This window comes from Puntigrus tetrazona, chromosome 7, assembly GCF_018831695.1.
Source record: "Puntigrus tetrazona isolate hp1 chromosome 7, ASM1883169v1, whole genome shotgun sequence".
Taxonomy (NCBI): Eukaryota; Metazoa; Chordata; class Actinopteri; order Cypriniformes; family Cyprinidae; genus Puntigrus; species Puntigrus tetrazona.
The window spans coordinates 22,030,089-22,050,713 of NC_056705.1; the positions used below are offsets into that span (position 1 = coordinate 22,030,089).

The following is a 20,625-nucleotide window of genomic DNA, read 5'->3' on the forward strand; positions in this document are numbered from 1 at the left end:
CACTTAGTAAACCTCTGTTTACTAAATTTCTAAAGATTTCTCTTACATTTGCTCCATCAAATTTCACCATTTAACAGACCCTCATTTCAAAAGAGGACCTTACACAACCTTTCTGTGTAGAATAAACTAGCCTACTGTAAATGGCTCTGTGGAGATTATCAACCTTACAAACACTGGCACATAAATCATAAGACAGAGGAAGAGAAATGTTATGTATTTCTTTCATTCGGCTGTTTATTAGACATTTTATTCATCTACATGACAAGCTACCTGAAGCTAAATGACAAACTGCCCGAACAGTTGAAATCCTCACTCTAAAATTATGCTAATCGAAAACACCTAAACTGAATCTGTAGTATTGAGTATTGAGTCCTCTTTAACTACAGCCTGGAATACACTGTAAAAAATAGATTTTTGTGTAGTGTATGATGTCTAGCGTTTTAAAAATCTAGCGTTTAAAAAAGTCGTGTAGTGTACTCAAGCCTTAAGAACAGTGAAACCTCTTATCTGTGACATTCTGAGAAAAGAAACATGTCTACAGTAAAAAAAGAAAATAACAAAGAAAGACTGCAAATGCTTATCAAGGTATGAACCTGTGACAATATAATATTCTTTCAAATGAATTAATAGGAAACCGTACTACAGTAGAGCCTGTTAATACGTAGAATATCATTTGAACTCATTTTCTCAGCTTGCCCAATAGACATGCTGCTGTCAGGAATAGGGATGATGGTTGGCTGTTTGTTCTTTGAGAAGGCAAACCTGAAACCACACAAAAATACACACACATTACGTAATCAAACACATTACGGAGGCACAATTGTCACAAACTGTAGTTCTGCCAGTCCATTTTCCCAAATTGTTTTGGTGTATCCAGAGAAGACATATATTTTTGAATAAATTACAAGAAGACTTGCCTTCCGTAGTGCATCACAGAGCTGTAGTCATAAGGAGTTTCCAGGTTGTTAGTCTTGATTTTGTTAAAGTTGTACTCCAACCCTATTACAGTGAATAAAAACAATATTCATTCATATTAAAAAGCATAAACCTTAGTGACCTTTAAAAGCATTTAACAGCAGACGCTTCTCTGCCCTCATTAGGAAGATTTGCAACTATGTAAAGCACAACATGCTTAATAAATGTGTACTAATGAGATTTACCCGGAATTATGTTTTTGGACAGGATTTGGACATGATTGTCACGATCACTGCGGTTTTGTTCATGGTGAAATCCTAATGTGTGAAGCATCTCATGCTGCACTACACTCAGTGAGATGCATCCGGCACGGTCCAGAGACACCGTCTGACCTCCAATGCGACGACCCACAAAAGAGTAGCACCTGAGGATTACACATAATTGAAGGTTCAAACATACAATATAAGAATTCAGTACAGCAGGTTCAGTTGTTCTGGAGAAATATGTATTTATGTGCCTTGCTGGTGCCTCCTTGTATATGAACCAACAAAGCCTTGAGCTACAATGTAACTAGTATTCAAGTTGGCAGTAGCCATCGATTTCCACAGTATGTAAAAACAAAACAAAAGAATACTACATCTATACTATTTAAGTTAATGGGGAATAGCCAATCTTCTTTGGGGTTCAACAAAAAACGCAATTCCTACATGTTTGGAACTTGAGTGAGTAAATTTTAATATTTGGGTCATTAAAAATAAATCCCATAATTAAAACATTTATAGCAAATTTAACCCTAACGCTAGAGTTATAAATGAAATCAGATGTTTTACCCTGTATTGGGCTGTATGTTGATATAGTCCCTCTGTATTGTGTGAGGAGTGAAGCGAATGCAAGTGGATTTCTCAAAAGATCTCAAGCCTTCTAAAATGACATCCTTCTCCTCGGAGGCTGTTGGAAAGTTCAGTTATTAAAAATGGCTTAACGGGTTATGATGTAGTACAGGCTTTTGAATTAGGTAACAGCTTTCACTCACAGTATTTATCAGAGATGACGTAGGGCACAAAGACTTTTCCGTTTTTGCTTCTCTGCCATTTGCACCCATAAGCTGTGCATGGATCTGTGATGAAGCCTGTTGTTACAGCAATGTCTCCGAATACAATCGAGGGCTCATTCATTCTTTGTCCTGTGTGGTATAAAGCACAGTAATTCACTCAAAACATTAAGTCTCATTATGAGCTTGTACATATGTAGAAGTACCCGTCATCTCCATCAAGTCTATTAAATATTGTTACCGTTTATCTTTTTTACTGTTGCTAAAATAAACAAAGTCTTACCTGCATATTTGTTGGCCCTTTCAATTATAGTTGACACTGATATATCGCCTTGCTCAGCGCTCTTTTCTGAGAATCAGTGTTGGATTATTTTTTTGTGTTAAAAAACTGTAAATTATTTTAAATAAACTCAACATGGCCATTAGTTATATCACAGATCATTTCTTACCATTCTCCTCACAGCTCTTTTCCAAGATATCCTGTTTAAACATTTGAACATATGTTTGTTTAAAAACACTGAATAAAAATGAAAAATGTTCACAGTGGGAGGCTGCTATTGATATTATTCTTCATTTCAGATATTGCTGAAATGTCTGTTCTTACCTTAACAGAGCGACTCTGAGCTTGAAAAGTGCTCAGCAGAAAACAGACTGCCACCAACAGGAACATCACGAGAGCTTGCTGAGAAGCTGTTCTGGATTGAACACATATGTATGGGATTTTCATTTTCAAACTGTGCACAGTATGTTTTAATTAAGATACATCTAGAAAATGAATAAATGTATGTACACACGCACTTTAAGTTTGTTGTCTAATCACGTCACTGGTCAATCAAGCCGATAAACTGAAATTACATTAATAATCTCAATAGTTTTCCACTTCATGAAATGGTCCCTTTTTTGTGAGAATGGTGTAAGAAACTACTGTTGAGCTTCATGCTATTGTAGCATGCCCCTATAAATGTGCATAAAGATATTTAATATTTCTGTCATTTAGATAAATAAATAAATCACTTTTGTATTCTGAAATCGAAATCAAAATATTCTCGGATTCGTGCCTGTTCCAAACATGTCTGTAAATCTCACCTCTGTTGAATAAAAAATCAAAAGATAAGACACTCACCTCACACTGGTGTTAATACTCAGAATGAATCCAGCTCCTTGCTCAGTCTCTTAAGTGCTCTCCATTAAAATTTCATTCCACCACCTGTCAAATTATAATTTACAGACAATCTCAGACGATTTATGAAACCACTTAATGATTCAGAGATATACAGATACACAGTTGATGAAACAGCTTAAGGACCAAGCGTATAGCTCATGAGTATTAACTCATTCCGTCTCATGCTGCACCAAAATTATACACAATTTTCAACTTCATAAAGCCTCCACAAAAAAAGCCCCTTGGCCATGAAACTATAAATCACACTTGGGAAAAGAATTTCATGTTTTAAACATAAAATTATGAGTAAAAACATAAAATCATGAAAATACAAGATGTAAATAATAAATTATAAAATACATACTCTGCCATGACTCAAGTAGTATCAGCTCGTTCTGGGTCGAGGTGGGTCATATTCTAGTATTTATGCACTATTTCTTCTTTTCACAGACTTTGGAACAGAACCGCCTCAGGGCAGCCTTATCTGCACCGAGCACATGCAGAGGGGGTACTTTGGGGGCTCGAGCCCCATTCCCTTTTCCTAAAGTAAACAAAAGTGCCCCTTTATCAACAATATTGTTAGATAGTAAAATATAGTTATAAAGTGGTCAATAAAGCAAGATAGATAGATACACTCTCAGAAATAAAGGTACAATAGCTGTCACTGGGGCAGAATGAAGAATGAAGAATGAAGAATGAAGAATGAAGAATGAAGGTCCACAAAGGTCCTATATGTACAAACCTATATGGGACCCAGATAGTGAAAAACACATGAGACCCACATCAATTTTCAGCTCATGCCCACATGGAACCCAGGCTGCCCAGGTATAACCCGTATGGGGCCCAGATGTCAATGTTGGCTTGGACTTTTGTACCTATTAGGTTTAAATATGTACATTTTAAGGACTAATATGTACCTGTAATGTACCAAAATTCATCCTTTAGATACAAACATGCATGTTTTTTGAAAAGGCATCGCCCCAGTGGCAGCTTTTGTAACTTTATTTCTGAGAGTGCACAATATTATGACAATGTGTACAAAACAGAAGTGAATGGCTCAAAACTCAATGAAGTTTAAGTTTGCTTGTATCAGTCAGTCTGAGACATCGTTGCCATTGCGTTGCTTGGTCGTGTGCTCAAAGCGGAGCGGTATAGTCCATTTAATAATATGGCTGAAAACTATGTATCCACTGTGTGTTCATTAATTCTATGTAATGTTAATTCTAAGTTAACCATGTGATTAAACTATTGTTGTTTAAAATAAGCCTAAATTTCAACAGCCTCTTATGAAAAGAAGATCAGGTTCAAGAGCACTCAAAAGACTTGTTTTTTATGATTATGCATACATACTATATATATATATATATATATATATATATATATATATATATATATATATATATATATATATATATATATATATATATATATATAATACACTTCATATGTTCAATACAGTAGTGGTAATGTTGTAAGAGTGCGCCACCTGCAGGAGATTGGAGGAAACGCTCCCAATCAGGTGACCTATGAAGACGCGCTACCTCATCACGTGATGCACCAATGTTGCCATGTCCGCTTTTTATAGGCAACATTGTTCTTTTTTATATCTAAAATAACGTTGGCTTATGAATGCAGACAGTCGTGGTTGGCAATTATTAGCCATTGCCTTTATAATTGTTTCTAGAATAAAATCATTTATTAGGAATTACTTGGCCCATACCAGAAAGCATAACATTTGTCAATTATCCCCACATGCGGTGTGAGATGATTTCTGTTTCTGTTTATTTTTACCCATATGTTTGTGTAATAGATAGAGAGTTTTGTGATTTTAGCTAGCTAGTAATCCAGTTGTACGCTGTTTGTGAAACATTTTGTTTGTAAAATGCTCTAATAATGGAATCAGACAAACGAAATCTGGCAAATATCGGCAGCATAAAACTGAGATCCCCTATTGTTTTGTAAGGGTAATTGGTTGTTTTAGGCTTAGAGTAGTTAGGCGAATTTTATTACGGAGTTTTTAGCGAGATCTGGCAACACTGTTTTGCGCGTATTACCAACGGACCTTCTGTCAAGGAGGGGGACGTTTCGTATCGTCTTGGTAATGGCGGACACATGTGGCCAAGTCCTCTTTGGGTCTGGATTAACAATCCTTTCCCACCCTCTTATGTACATCAAGGTTTTAGTTCAGGTAGGATTTACACAATGCACGCAAAAATGAGAGCAGTAGCAAGTTGACGCCTGCACGCGCGCTGCTGTCGATTACTTTTGATAGCATGTTGATAAACGTTAGCCAGTTCGTTAATGAACAGTAACCTGCTTAATACATAAAGCCGTGTTGTCTTTTGGACACGAGCATCGTTGTGTAAAGTACATTTGTTTACAACAGTAAAGGTATCTGTGCTCATCATTGTGGGGGTAGTTAGCTGTACTAGCAGGGTTGTTGACCGCTGTCTGTCTGGTATGTGTGTTAAGGAATAGTCTAAAAGGTCAGCCTCTTAGGTCTGTCAGGTGTCATTTGTTTGGCAGTTTTTGTGCACTGACAAGTCGTACTGTGCGTTATAATGCATTATGAGCCCACTGAAACAGTGCAGACAGCATTTTTACACCAGTGTCCGCTGTCTTTCAGGGCACTGATAAAGGTTACTGTATATGCATATAAGTGTGTGTGTGTGTGTGTGTGTGTGTGTGTGTGTGTATTAATGTAGGTATGTGTGTATATATAATATAACATAACATTGATTTGTGTAGACATGAAAAGTGAATCAGCTTTACTTCTGTAAGCTAAATGTGGTTTTTACTCAGGATTTTACAGAATTTACCTCTGATGTGTTAACACCCTATAATAATAATATAACGTGTTATTTTGATTGTTTCTTTCTTCCAAGTCAGATATTGTATATAAACAGTTATTATATAAGTGCTCGATTTTTGTTTAGCACCACAATAAACTATATTGTAATTTGTCACGTTCACCTGTTTTTTTTTTTTTGTTGTTGTTGTTGTTGTTTTTTTTGGTGAACTAACACATTTGTATCTTTGCAAATATAGGTTGGACATGAACCTCTTCCTCCTACCTTAGGAAGAAATATGTTTGGTCGACAGGTGTACCAGCTTCCAGGGCTTTTTGCATATGGTAAGATCATCAAGAACCTAATTGTTTTTTTTTTGTGTGTCTGGATTCCATAGCCATTAAAAAATCTACATTTGATATTTAAAATTGTGAAAATTCTGGAAAATGCAGTTCTTAGACTTACATTTGTTTCATTTAGCCAAACACATCGACAAGATCGATGGGAAATCAGGCCTATTTAAAGGTCTCGCCCCGAGGCTTTGTGCTGGGACCATTGGCACCATTGTTCACAGTAGAGTCCTGCAGGTACAATATGAACACTGGGTCCTTCAGAGGTTATTTTGTTTTGTTTTTGTGAATTCTTGTTCTGAAACTCTGGTAGTGTGTGATCCTTAGTTGTCTGGTGTATAATGCCATGTTTTTCCTTTGTAACCATTTGCAATCAGTAAAGTGCATGTAATGTTTTTTTTTTTACTTTTAGATAGACGTTTGTTACCATGTTTTGTGCGAGGTGTTACTAGCTGTATGTTGCAGTGTTCAGACTGTTGCAGTGTGACTTTTGTGTTTATCTGGCTGGGCACTGCAAAGCAGGGGTTATTTATACTCCGTTTTAAATGGCTCTAACCTTTTGTTATAACCCACAGAAATGCCAGGAGGAAAAAATTGAGGTAGGGTATTATTTTAGTGCTTGAATCTATTTATTAAAATTTTATTATTTTTTTTTTTTTTAAAGGGGTCATGTGATGTTACTAAAAAGAACATTATTTTGTGTATTTGGCGTAATGCAATGTGTTTATGTGGTTTAAGTTTTAGTCGATTTGTACAAAGCTATCCAGTGCGCAGTGATTGGCCGAATACCTCAAGCCTTTTGGGTGGAAGTGTTATTCCCCTTATCATAACGCAGAGTCCCGGTGCTGTGACACCAAAACAATAAGGCAGGTTACAAACTAGGCATCTGTGGGGACATAATTACTGATTATCATGAGTAATTAGTACTGTTTTTTTTTTTGTTGTTGTTTTTTACGTGTTGCGTTGCATCACACCTCATAAACATCAAGTCAAGTCAGTTTTATTGTCATTTCTGCTACATGTTTGGACATACAGCGAAGTGAGATGTTGTGTCTCGCAGGACCATGGTGCTACATACTGGTTAACATAAGTAACATACAACAGTTTAAAGAAAACATAACACCATGTCTGCATTTGTGATTGAAGAAACGACATCCAGCACTAACGTTCCCTTCACAAAACAATTGTTTGAATAGTAAGTAGCAGATTATTTTAATAAGAAAACATAACTTACTTTAATTCAGAAGCGCCAGCCAGTTAGAATTGCCCTAAAGCTTCTGTGCACAGCTGGCAGAACCTGCTCCCAGTTTCAGGAAAAAGTCCTCCGTAAATGCGCTGAACACACCCTATTTGTGTTGAACTGCTCTGGAACAGTGTTGTACATGCAACTGAAACAACTGATTTCTAATTGTGTCCTCTCTTGGAAGCACAAAGAAAGTAGTTTCACAATGACACACAGTGTGTCCAGCACATGTTATTTCCAGCAATAGCTCTGCCTTCTTTCTTTGCGTGAACATTTGGGCGGTGTTATGAAAACACGCCCCCCATTTTGTGAGAGCATGTGAGGGGTTTATAAGTCATAACTTTTATAAAGAATATTTCTTTTGTTTTCAGACTTCAGTCTTTGAAAATGAAAATCTTCTTTATGCACCAAGAGCTTGTGACACTTTTAAATCGCTTCAAATTTTAAACGCATCATATGACCCCTTTAAGTTGGAGTGGCATTGCTGCAGTTAGTTACACATGTGAGATGATTATAATAGCAAATATTTAATCTCTTGATCTTTTCAGATGATGGGAAGCAGCCAGAAAGCAGAGGATGGTTCTCTGCAACATGTAATAAATGAGGTGAGACACCTAAAGCAGAAGTTTGGACTAGTTTTCATATCACCCACCATATATGTTTATATAGTCATGAGTCTAATGTGACTGACAGATACATGTAGAAAATATTTACAAACACACTTTAACATTTGCTCCAGTTATTGTTACTGAAATGTAAAATGTTTTGTGCGTTTTTGATGTTTCCTTCCCTTTTAGACCACTAAAGAGATGATTGCACGCTCATGTGCTACTGTTGTCACACACCCGTTTCATGGTAAATACAATTAATACAATAAATAAGTGGTTTTGTGATTTGAGTCTCACTTTTCTTTCAGTCTGTGAATGTCAACTGTTGTTTTTTCCCCATCCCAGTGATCACACTCAGATGCATGGTCCAGTTTATTGGTAGAGAAGCCAAATACAGGTCAGTTTTCTTTTTTGTTGTTTTTCTTCTCTGTTTTGCACATTTAATCTTTTTTTTTTGTTCTTTCCAGTGGTGTCTTTGACTCCATAGTTACCATCTACAGGGAAGAGGGAATCTTGGGGTTTTTTGCGTAAGTGTGAAGTATTTTCATTAACCTTAAATTCATTAAAAATTCTAGTAATTTCTTTGTCTTTACCTTCTGCATTTTTGTGTTTGTCGACCCACAGTGGCCTGATTCCTCGTTTACTGGGTGACGTTCTTTCCCTGTGGATCTGCAACATGCTCGCTCACTTCATAAACACATATGCTATAGACGACTCGGTACGTAAACATACAGACTTGTGTACAAACAACAGAACATCCTGACCCTAAATTTGTACAAAATTAAGTTTTATGTATGCAAGATTCTTGTAATCTTTCAGTAGTTACTAGTTCATTCTTGTATACTGTTTTGCTACAACAACAATTCTACATTTGTGTCAATTATAGTTGCATGTTATGCAGTTAATTGCCCTCTTGTTTGTCTCAGACGAGTCATACAGGAGAGATCAAAAACTGCTCTCAAGCTGTCACTGGGGTAAGTCCTTTTTCTTAAAGAAATATTAATTGATGAATAGTGTCTCAAGCACCCACCTCCAGCCTGTAATTTCTGTTTAAAATAATGCTTTTATACATTTTTATTAAAACATGGTTGCCATGTTTCAGTTATTAAGTTAATTATAAATAATTAGTTAATTATTATTGGTTTATAAAAAACTAAAAGGAGTTGGCTGATGTTTCTAGCTCATATGCTTTCAGATGATATTACAAATGTGCAGGGGTTGGTCAATGAAATTGAAACGCCTGGTTTTAGACCACAATAATTCATTAGTATGGTGTAGGGCCTCCTTTTGCAGCCAATACAGCATCAGTTGGTCTTGAGAATGACAATCCTGCACAGTGGTCAGAGGGATTTTGAGCCATTCTTCTTGCAGAATAGTGTCTAGGTCACTGCGTGATGCTGGTGGAGAAAAACGCTTTCTGATTCGCTCCTCCAAAAAACCCCAAAGTGGCTCAATAATATTTAGAGCTGGTAACTGTGGGCCATGGGAGACGTTCAACTTCACTTTCATGTTCATCAAACCGCTCTGGCACCTGTCTTGCTGTGCGTATTGGTGCGCTATCATCCTGATACATGGCACCACCTTCAGGATACAATGTTTGAAACATTGGGTGCACATGGTCCTCCGGAATGGCTTGGTAGTATTGGGTCTAGGGAATGCCATGATATTGCAGCCCAAACCATCACTGATCCAGTCTGGGTGGTGCACTTCTTTGGGGCTTCTCCACACTGTAACTCTTCCGGATGTGGGAAAGACAGTGAAGGTGAAATCATCAGAGAGCAATACATGTTTCACATTGTCCACAGACCAGGATTTTAACTGCTGGCACCAGAAATCGTCAATGAAATCGACGTTTGGCATTGGCATGAGTGACCAAAGGCTTGGCTAAATTCAAATCAAATTCAAATTCAAATTCAAATTTTATTTGTCACATACACATACATACATGGTACGACATGCAGTGAAATGTTCTTTACAACCGACCAGCATCAAAATAGAAACAAATTTAAATGTATATATAAATATAAAATATAAGAAATATATATAAAAAAGAAGTTAAAAAAGAACTATAGCAGCCCGGCCATGTATATTGAACCTGTGGAGCTCCCGATGGACAGTTTTGGTGGAAACAGGAGAGATGAGGTGCACATTTAATTCTGCAGTGATTTGGGCAGCTGTGGTTTTACGTTTTTTGGATACAATTTGGGGGAAGCACCCGGACATCCCTTTCAGACAGCTTCCTCTTGCATCCACAGTTACTCCTGTTGGATGTGGTTCATCCTTCTTGGTGGTATGCTGACATTACCCTGGATACCGTAGCTCTTGATGCATCACAAAGACTTCGCAAATGCGCAGCAAGATGTGCACCAACAATTTGTCCTCTTTTGAACTCTGATATGTCACACATAATGTTGTTTGCATTGCAATATTTTAAGCAAAACTATGCTATTACTCTGCTAAATTAAACCTTCACACTCTGCTGTGGTGGAATGTGCAGTCAATGAAGATTGGCCACCAGGCTGGTCCAATTTAGCCATGAAAACTTCAACGATGAATTGGCCAGTGTTTCAGTTTTATTGTCCAACCGATGTATGAATATTCTTAAAAATCTGTAGAGAGTAGGATTTTTCAGATGTCTTTCTACATGTCATAATTGTATTAATAAAATAGTAATATAATAGTAATAAAACTGAACAAATAAAAATAAGATAAAAAAAAAAAAAAGACAGCTATTGGTTTAGAAAGTAGCCAGAGAGAGATGTTTTGATTTTAAGTGTTCGTTTCTGACAAGTTCAATGATGGCAATGGCAAATCTATTGTTGTTTTGTTTTACCAAGTTGTGCTATTACACTCATTCTAATGTATTTTCCAATTGTATCTTTTTCATCTTTGCTTAGTTTTTTGCAAGTATGCTGACGTATCCATTTGTATTGGTTTCCAACCTGATGGCAGTAAATAACTGTGGGTAAGGGATGCTATGTGACTCTAGTGGAAACATTTTACATGAAATTGTGCTAAATAGTGAGCCAGTATTTAGATGGTGTGTTTCTAAAGTTTAAAAAAAGAAGCTTAAAATCTTAAACTTCTTCACCCCTTTAAATGATCATGTTCTTTGACTAAAGTTCATTTCTTAATTTTTTTCCTATGTAATTGACATATATTGGCATGTCGTTTTTTAGTGTTCAAGGCTAATAAAGTTATTGTTGTAAGTAATGTTTCTCTTGATCTGACCCAGGCTGGCTGGAGGTCTGCCACCTTATGCTGGCGTTTATCCCAACTGGGTCCACTGCTGGAGTCACCTGAGCCGAGAGGTAAGCAATATTTCTTGATATGCGTTATTGGCTATGGGGATTTGAATTTTGTTAGCGTTTCTTGAATGTCTTAGTTTTTCCACTGTTGAGCTTCTAATGTTAATTGGAATTTGACTAGGCTAATCGAATTAAAGAGCTAATAGAATTAAAGCAGCCCACTATTACAATAATGAGTTTACCTATGTGACTGCCTAGAACGACCTGAAAGCATTTTTATTCTTGTAATCTGGATATGTTTTTGGTAACGCTTTATTTTACTGTTACACCTATTTGCTTATTAGCATGCATGGTACTAGAATATTAACCAATTATTGGTGCTAATTAAGAACACATTAATGCCTTATTTTCTGTGACCTGATTCTACATCCCTAATCCTACCTAATACCTAAGCTTAACAACTACCACACTAACATTAGTAAGCAGCAAATTCAGAATTTGAGGCACATGTAGTTAACAGTTAAGAAGTGTTACCTGTTTTGTTTTTTCTTTTCTGTTGCTCAGTATCAATTTGCTTCTCTTGTCATCCAAACAAGTTATTGTGTTTAAATGGATGAGTGACAGAACATCTTAAGCAACAGAAGAAAAACAATTGTCTGTAACTAAGACCTTTTGTTATTAGGAATAATAAAATTATGATTCCCTCTTCTTCTTGTGTTTCTCAGGGCAACATGAGCAGAGGCAATAGTCTGTTCTTCAGAAAGCTGCCTGCAGGGAAGACGTACGCCATTGAGCAGAAGAGATTTTTTTGAATGGGAAGCTATCTGCATAGTCTAAAATTATAATAATATAACTGAGCTGGCCCACAAAGTTGGACTCCTAATTCTTCGTATGCACTTGTTTAAGATGACAAACTTTTTTTGATAATCAGTCCGCCTCAGCCTCCTGGATTATTACTGTTAATTTTATCAGTACATTGTTTTCAATACATTATGATTTGAGACATAAAGAGCTTTATTTTAATACCCAGGGATTTGTATACATAACCAAGTTAAACAAACCGCAGTATAATTTCAGTGGAGCACACGAGGGCGCTCTAGACCATCTGTGCCTGAGTCCAGTACAGGCCCCTTACATCCCTGTTTTTTGTGCTTGTCAGTAAAACTGTAATAATACACCTGCTGTTGTCTCTACTGGTTCATGCACTGACATCAAATCTCTACCATGTTAGAAGCAGACTGCTTTGTGTGTGTTCGTGTGAGAGGAAGGTTATGAAGCACCTTACACCACTGCATTGTCTGTCTGTCTGATGTCTACCAGATGTGTTTTGCATAACTTTAAGCTTTACCTCCATCCTGGTAATTTTGACCGATGCGAGCCTCTGTGGCTTCATATCAGTGAGGCAGTTAAAACAGTGTATGTTGTGGAGAGCGGTTTTCAGCTGCGTCTCTATCAGAGCTCCGGTCCAGTCAAAATCATTTGAGATTTTTACTTCTAATGACATTCTAATTGACCCAAATAAATGTGAGAATGCTTTTTTTGGTCTTTGTGTTTTAGTCGTCCATCGTCTGCACAACGGACTGGTGCTATACATGAATCGTTTCAGTAACTAGCTGCAATATAGTTTTCCGCTTTCTGTCATTGTCTAGAGATCAAAGTGAATGAAATACAGTTTAAACACAACTGCAAATAGTGTTTGTATTATTTACGTATTGTGCATGCAAGAAAGAAAGGTTATTTATTAAATAGGGATTTATTAATCACTGGATTTTTAAACGGATTTTACCAGTTTTATTTGATGCTATAAAATGTTTTTGAAAAGATAAAAAATATGCATTAAAACTATTAGTGTCAACCAAAGCGAAGTAGTTAGGCTGAATGTTTAGGTATCCTGTTTACAATTATGTAAAATTGTAATGTACGTGTACAGTATTCAGCTTTGTAATATTTAATGCCTTTGATATTACCACATTAAGCATTTATATAGTACAATAGCAGATTTAAAGGCACTCAGTATTTATTTATTTTGTTTGCGATCCTCATTTTATGTCAGTAGACCTAATTTTAAAAAAAATTTACAGTACTGTGCTATTAGATTATGGAAAGGCGGCATCCTCTCCTGCAGCATTTCTAGGAAATTAGGTTAAGTATTTTATATAAAAAGGACTATGATTCAGTGTTGACCTGGACATATATGTTCCAGAATTCAAAGTCGGCTTAAAGAAGAGGACATCTAATGGTATTTTTTACAACAGAATTATCCATTTTTTAGCCCTTAAACGGGTAGAGGAAGGCAAGTCTTCGATTCACAGTGGGCAGTCTACATCACAATATAGTTTATGAAATTCTTGTGCATTTGTGAAATTTTTGATTATGAAAAACTACTTAGAATTGTGTGAGTACCTGCACATGGGAATCCAAAGCTGATGATTCAGCAGTACAAGCAACTGAACATCCTGAAGCTGATGCTGCGCCTACTCAGAAAGACACGGGTTAAAGGGAAAAACTAAATATCTCAAAACAACAGATTTACATTAATGAATTTTAATATAATATAAACACACACTGTCAAGTAATTGGATGATTTGGTTGATGTGTTTTTGTTTTGGGGTTGTTTTACTTTAATTTTGACGCTCCTGTCCAATTGGTGGCGGTAATGCACAGCGAGCAAACACCCAAAAGTCTACAAGACGAAGAAAAAGAGCAGAAACAACATTTTCAAGATGTCGTCGCTGAATGACAGATCAGTTTGGGATGAAGTGGAGGTCTGTTTTATGTTATTATTCCGTGTTTCAATACTGTCTTCCTAAACTAGTAAATACTGTACACGTGTGCAGAAACGTGCACTAGGAGCGCGGGGTTTGAGCGGTCTTTGAGCGCCGGGTTTAGGTCTGATGGCTTTCTCGTGGAAGAGCGTAGCATGACACAGGGAATTTCACGGCGCTTCATTCATTCTCTTTAAGCCTGTGCAGTCACCCAAACGATCATTCGTCGTGGTAGATCACGACAGAACAACTTAAGATATGAATTCAGTATAAAATTACAAACAAAAATCTCAGTGCGTCTTTAGTGAAAGTGTGAATGTGACTTGCTAGGATAACGTTAGCAGGGAAAGCTAATGGTAATCATGGTAACTGAGGTTTTCTGCTGCTCGCATAAGATGTTGTTTGAGTGTAGGAAGCATACAGGATGCCTGACGTTTATGAGGTTAGGGGCTAGAAGACTTGAAAACAGACAACTTGTATTCAAACATGACTGTTATATTTTATAGGATGGCATCGGCGAAGAGGTCCTTAAGATGTCCACTGAAGAGATTGTTCAGAGGACTCGTCTTTTGGACAGTGAGATTAAGGTAGTATCCTCTGTATTTGATGTTTAGTGTGTAGCTGATTACAGTGTCTTCGTGCAGTTCTTTGCCTCATCGTGATGTTTATGATTACAGATCATGAAGAGTGAGGTTCTGCGTGTCACTCATGAGCTGCAAGCCATGAAAGACAAGATCAAGGAAAACACAGAGAAAATCAAAGTGAACAAGACTCTGCCCTACCTCGTCTCCAACGTCATAGAGGTAAAATCTAATACAAAGTGTCAGAGTGGGACACGTGAGGGGTTTTTTATTGTATGCATCTAGTATTTGTACTTATTGTGTGTTTGAATGGAAGCTGCTAGATGTAGATCCTAATGACCAAGAGGAGGATGGAGCCAATATTGATCTGGACTCGCAGAGGAAGGGCAAGTGTGCCGTCATCAAAACCTCCACGCGGCAGGTGAGTCATATATGCAGCAATGTTGTTGTGTGCCCATGAGTTTCCATCATTTCCAATCTTTCCTCAAACATGTGTGTTGTGTTTTGCTTTTTTTATGAAAACTGATTCATGTAACTTTATCTTAATGGTTTTATAATGGTTTAGTGTATAACTTAGTACTATAATTGCAGACCTATTTCTTGCCTGTGATTGGTCTGGTGGATGCTGAGAAACTGAAACCTGGGGATCTTGTGGTAAGTGAGAACTAATTTCCCTTGTCACATTATTTCAGGATATTCACAACCTTAAATAATGTTGTCATTTTCGCTTTGAAATGTGAGTTTGCATCTGCTGCTGTTTACAGGGTGTGAATAAAGACTCTTACCTGATTTTGGAGACTCTCCCCACTGAGTATGACTCTAGAGTTAAGGCCATGGAAGTGGATGAGAGGCCTACAGAGCAGTACAGTGACATCGGCGGCCTTGACAAACAGATTCAAGAGGTACAATGACCATATTGTAGACTGAATGTTAGTTGTTGTTTAGTGTTTTTTTTTCCTTTCCTCTGAGCTCAATGCTTTTATTTTATAGCTGGTGGAGGCAATTGTTCTGCCCATGAACCACAAAGAGAAGTTTGAGAATCTGGGAATCCAACCACCAAAGGGAGTTCTGATGTATGGACCACCAGGCACAGGAAAGACCCTGCTTGCCAGAGCCTGCGCAGCCCAAACCAAGGTGCAGTGTCTCTGAGCGAGCGAGCGAAACATCAGTGTTAGGGCTGCATGATTTGGGGGGGAAGGGGAGTGGGGTTAATTCAAACATTAAACAGTCAAAAACTCATTTACTTCAACTGATTTATAAGCACAAGTTTTGTTTGAAAGCACTCTGAAACATGCAATGCGCATATTGATATGAGGTTTGCTGACACATACTATTACAGTCTTTACAGAATGTTCAGTGCATGACTTTTAATTCAGATCTGCTTTTGTGCTGGTACAAATAACATTTTTAGAAAGTGGCAAAGTAAATTGCTCTTTGATTTATAGTCAGTCCTTTTTGTATTGATGCATTACACTTTATAACAAATTATTCTTTTACTGTCCTTTATCAGGCAACATTTTTGAAGTTGGCTGGGCCTCAGCTGGTGCAGATGTTTATTGGTGATGGTGCCAAACTGGTACGTGACGCATTTGCCCTTGCCAAGGAGAAAGCTCCTTCCATCATCTTCATTGACGAGCTGGACGCTATCGGCACTAAGCGTTTTGACAGTGAGAAGGCCGGAGACAGAGAGGTGCAGAGGACCATGCTGGAGCTGCTCAATCAATTAGATGGCTTCCAGCCCAACATGCAAGTGAAGGTACATACGCAAACATTTATGCTTCTACCATAATCATGGACCTATCAGCCCGGTCAAGTGTTTTATGTTTTGTTTTTTTTCCTCCCACAAGGTGATTGCTGCCACTAACAGGGTGGATATCCTTGACCCGGCTCTGCTGCGTTCAGGTCGTCTGGATCGTAAGATTGAGTTCCCCATGCCCAACGAGGAAGCTCGTGCTCGTATTATGCAGATCCACTCACGCAAGATGAATGTCTGGTATGGAACATTTGTTCTTTTATGTCTCAGCTGGTCTTGGGTGTTGCTCTGTGTTAATGTTTTACTGTTAGGTTGGGCATTTGTTTTTAAATGGTCATTTTGTATTTTTGTGCATCAACTTTCAGAGCTTATTTAATGTTTTAAAATATTGCATGATAGTCATTCATCTATTCTTTCTGGAAAACTGATTCGAATAAATTTGCAAATTTGAATAATTTTCTAACAGAAAAATAACGTTGTTCTCTCCTACCATTTATTTCATGTAATTCTTGAATTTGTGTGCTATAGTCCTGATGTGAACTATGAAGAATTGGCACGCTGTACTGATGACTTCAATGGAGCTCAATGTAAAGCAGTTTGTGTTGAAGCTGTAAGTATGATCATTGCAATTTACCTTTACTACTAGCATCTTTATTCAATCATTCAAATGATTTAATGTAAGCTGTATGATGACAAAGAGTTTTTTTTTTATTTACAAAACATTACAAAACATGAGCATTACATTCTTTAATGCTACATTTAAACACTTGGGTTTCTTTTTAATGGGAATATTCATTGCTCCAAATTGTTAATGCATGTTTTCCTAAATGTATATTGTTCATTTGTGTGATAGGGCATGATTGCTCTGCGCCGTGGGGCCACTGAACTTAACCATGAGGACTATATGGAGGGCATTCTGGAGGTGCAGGCGAAGAAGAAAGCCAATCTGCAGTACTATGCTTAACCCAGTACCCAGTAGAGGACTGTGTGTGTGTGTATGTGTGTATGGGAGAGTGAAAGTGGTCCAACTGCAGAATCGGGATCCATACTGGGATCCATTACTGTTCTGAGTAATTACCTGGTTCTGTTGGAGACAGATCAACCGAAATCAGATCGGACTGCCTCACAGTGATGACTTATGGAATATTTTTCAGTTAACCTTTGTTTCTTTCAGTTCATTAAAACACAAACCTTTTTTCCATTATTTTCTTTGAAGGTGTCAAGTGTTTTCTGCATATGTTCCTGTTTTATTAATATTGATGGGCGAAGTAGTAGTGAATAATACCCCCCCATCTAACATTGCTCATACAGTTAGTCCTGACCTAAATTCAAACCATTGGTTTTGCTAATGCTGCAGTGTCAGACTAATGGAGATCCTCAGAAAGCATAAAAAAGATGTGAGTACTATGCTCACATCTTTTGTACAACCTACATTGTTGTGTTTGAAAAAAGTATTTTTTCCTAATTTTATTTTATAAATGTACATTTATAAATACAAAAATACATCCTGAAAGTCATTGATAGGGCTAAACAGGCTCTTAAAGTTGTTACATGTAAAAAAAAAAAAAAAAAAAATTGCACATGAGGTCTAATATCATATATAATTCAAAAGTTTATAATTCAACAAAATGCCTGCACTGTGCATACAGTCTGAACTGCATCATAGTGCTGGCAGATGCAGCTCTATTTAATCTAGAACTTGAAAGCTCCTCTACATTCTTAAGGCATAATGTCATGGGAAAACCTTCACTGGATCCTGTCTGTTTATCAGTTCCCACAATATGTTGGCATCTTGTTTTCTTGAGGGGGTGAAGTTCATGCTAAATCTCAGGAATGGAAAGCATAATCTGATTCTCACAGTCCTTAAAATTTTTTCCTCAGAAACAGTTAATCTCTGTCAGAGTCTGCCAAACCTCTCTTCATTGCTCTTCTTTACTAACTGTTACTTCATGTGTCCCAGATGGTATTGGTGAACTTTTATTGCGTTCAACCTCCTCTCCTCCTTTCTGACCTCTACATTTGACCCATACGCACACAAGCAGACTGCCACAGTGCTTCCGGAAAGCCGGATCACAGCAAGCGTACAGCAGAGGGTTTAAACAGCTGTTCACGTAGCCCAGACATATGGAGTATGGATGGGCCGCCACCAACCACTGGTCAAAACTGCAGGAAAAGGGAAGAATGCCCAGTTCCACCATAGCGGAGAGTGTCTTATTGGTGTGGAAGGGAAGCCAGCAGAGGAAGAAGGCCAGCACGAGGGTGATGATGATGCGAAGAAGCCTGCGTTGCCGTGTATGATCAGGACGCGGACCTAGCCTGAAGTGCTGGGAAAGAAGTCGACCTAGCCAGCCATAGCAGAGCAGCAGCACTACAAGAGGTAACAGGAAGCCAAGGAGAGTTGATTTTAACCCCAAAGCTGCTGACCACATCAGCTCTGCCTGCTCCGAAGCTGCTGGATCCAGCTCACTTGAGATCAAGCTGGAGTAGTCCATGTCACACAAGCAGGAGGGTGCATGTTCATCCTGTCCGTCGCCCTCATCTCCTGCTTCTAAATCCACCTCCCTGACAGTCCGTAGAAGCAGAGCAGGAAGTGCCAGGATTCCAGCTGCCAGCCACACGCTACCCACAATCCACTTGGCGCGAGTGGTTGACCGCCCCTGCTTCGAGCCATTTCCACGCTTTCGTGTGATGACGCAGTAACGCTCCACGCTGAGCCCAGTCAGAGAAAACACGCTCGCATACATGTTCAGCGCCACAATGTAACTGCTCACCTGACACAGAACATGGCCAAAGGGCCAGTGGTAGTCCAGCGCTGTGTACGCCGCCCACAACGGCAGGGTCAAGACAAAGGCCAGATCAGCCAGTGCTAGACTGGCTATTAAAGACTCTGTTACTGTACGAGAAGATGTAGAGGAGGGACAAGGAGGTGCATCGGTGATCTGGGAAGATTTGGAACCGCTTCCAGTCCTCCTGCGGCCTCTCGCTCGACGATCCAGGTACACCCATAGCACTAAGCCGTTGCCCAGGGAGCCAACGATAAACACCAGGAGGTACACGCTTGGAATCAACACCCAGGTTGCAGACCATTCTCTGTAGTCACATGAGGGAAAGGGAGAGGGTGAAGGGAAGGGCAGAGACCCGGACATCTGAGAGCCACACACTCGCTCTTAGAGCAGAGAGCAAGTGGATGACATGAGCAGGAAAGATAAATGAAGAGTTGCTTTTTAAGGGCTTGAGAGGGGAAAATGGAAATTTCTTCCTGGAAATGATGATGGGAGCACTTGTCTTTTCCCTGGATTCTATATTTGGGAGATTCCCACAACAGTTGGAGGAGTCAGTGACACTTCCTTTCTCCTCTGTGCTCTTCGGTTTCTGTGGGATATCACAGAGAAAAGAAAAATGAAGCTCTGCATCAAAAACAGATGAGAAAGAAATTCTTGTGTAATTTTCTGGTTGTATCATATTCTCAACCCCCCAAATAACCAGCTTATACATTGCCTGGCCAAAAAATAGTCGCACATGCTAATATTTTGCTCGATCGCCTTCAGTTTTGATTATGCTCTGCATTCGTTGTAGCATTGTTTCAACAGTTACTTCTATTAATCTTGAGCCTGATGAATCTTGCCATTGTCATCTTACAATATGGATATGGGATATTTCTTGACATTGTTTAACAAATAAGCTACACAAGACTTTTGACGAACATGTAACATGCCAGAATTAGACGTTTTTTGGGGGGTTTTTTGCCAGTCAGAGTGTTATACTTGAACATAACTAATCCATATCAGTAAATGCATGCAGTTCCAGTAATAATTCTGCAATACAAAATTAATAAAAATAAAATAATTTTGTGTATTAATCTAGTGATGTACATACCACACATATAAGAACAAAAAATAATAAAATCTATCCCACAAAAGACATCCACCATGAACCAAATAATCTCATACCTGATTTACTTGAGGTTGCCTCTGTTTCTGTTAATAAATGTGCCTGTGTTGTCTTCTCTGTGGATAATCTCTCTTAGTTTTTAGTTGATATAAGGTGGACACAAATTAATATGTATCCATAGTTTTCTCTTGATCTCTGTCGATGACTTCTTCTCCAGAATCGAATGCTTCTTTCTGTGTCTTACCTACTGAGAAGCGTCTGCTCTTTAA

General features: G+C 38.2%; 4 protein-coding genes across 4 annotated transcripts; 2 read left to right on the forward strand and 2 right to left on the reverse strand.

Moving 5' to 3' along the window:
• Positions 1 to 232: 232 nt before the first annotated feature.
• On the reverse strand, positions 233 to 8,049 carry c6ast1 (six-cysteine containing astacin protease 1). Its single transcript, XM_043243911.1, has 11 exons — positions 7,502 to 8,049; positions 3,493 to 3,669; positions 3,090 to 3,173; positions 2,571 to 2,661; positions 2,416 to 2,446; positions 2,250 to 2,315; positions 1,949 to 2,098; positions 1,746 to 1,863; positions 1,161 to 1,339; positions 918 to 999; positions 233 to 762 (listed from the first exon to the last, which is right to left on the reverse strand). The coding sequence occupies exons 4-11, from the start codon at positions 2,634 to 2,636 to the stop codon at positions 624 to 626; spliced, it is 831 nt and encodes a 276-aa protein (XP_043099846.1). The 5' UTR covers positions 2,637 to 2,661; positions 3,090 to 3,173; positions 3,493 to 3,669; positions 7,502 to 8,049; the 3' UTR covers positions 233 to 623.
• On the forward strand, positions 5,169 to 12,904 carry mtch2 (mitochondrial carrier homolog 2). Its single transcript, XM_043243907.1, has 13 exons — positions 5,169 to 5,316; positions 6,177 to 6,261; positions 6,398 to 6,504; positions 6,843 to 6,866; positions 8,059 to 8,115; positions 8,308 to 8,365; positions 8,464 to 8,515; positions 8,586 to 8,645; positions 8,743 to 8,836; positions 9,045 to 9,092; positions 11,016 to 11,083; positions 11,354 to 11,429; positions 12,092 to 12,904. The coding sequence occupies exons 1-13, from the start codon at positions 5,230 to 5,232 to the stop codon at positions 12,176 to 12,178; spliced, it is 903 nt and encodes a 300-aa protein (XP_043099842.1). The 5' UTR covers positions 5,169 to 5,229; the 3' UTR covers positions 12,179 to 12,904.
• Positions 12,905 to 14,023: 1,119 nt separating this feature from the next.
• Positions 14,024 to 17,669, forward strand: psmc3 (proteasome 26S subunit, ATPase 3). The gene is made up of 11 exons (XM_043245771.1): positions 14,024 to 14,131; positions 14,638 to 14,718; positions 14,809 to 14,934; positions 15,029 to 15,133; positions 15,304 to 15,366; positions 15,477 to 15,614; positions 15,703 to 15,846; positions 16,223 to 16,468; positions 16,560 to 16,705; positions 16,994 to 17,075; positions 17,319 to 17,669. Exons 1-11 carry the CDS (start codon positions 14,090 to 14,092, stop codon positions 17,427 to 17,429), a joined length of 1,284 nt encoding a protein of 427 aa, XP_043101706.1. The 5' UTR covers positions 14,024 to 14,089; the 3' UTR covers positions 17,430 to 17,669.
• Positions 17,670 to 17,813: 144 nt separating this feature from the next.
• Positions 17,814 to 20,552, reverse strand: aplnr2 (apelin receptor 2). Its single transcript, XM_043245772.1, has 2 exons — positions 20,416 to 20,552; positions 17,814 to 19,837 (listed from the first exon to the last, which is right to left on the reverse strand). Exon 2 carries the CDS (start codon positions 19,609 to 19,611, stop codon positions 18,385 to 18,387), a length of 1,227 nt encoding a protein of 408 aa, XP_043101707.1. The 5' UTR covers positions 19,612 to 19,837; positions 20,416 to 20,552; the 3' UTR covers positions 17,814 to 18,384.
• Positions 20,553 to 20,625: the final 73 nt, after the last annotated feature.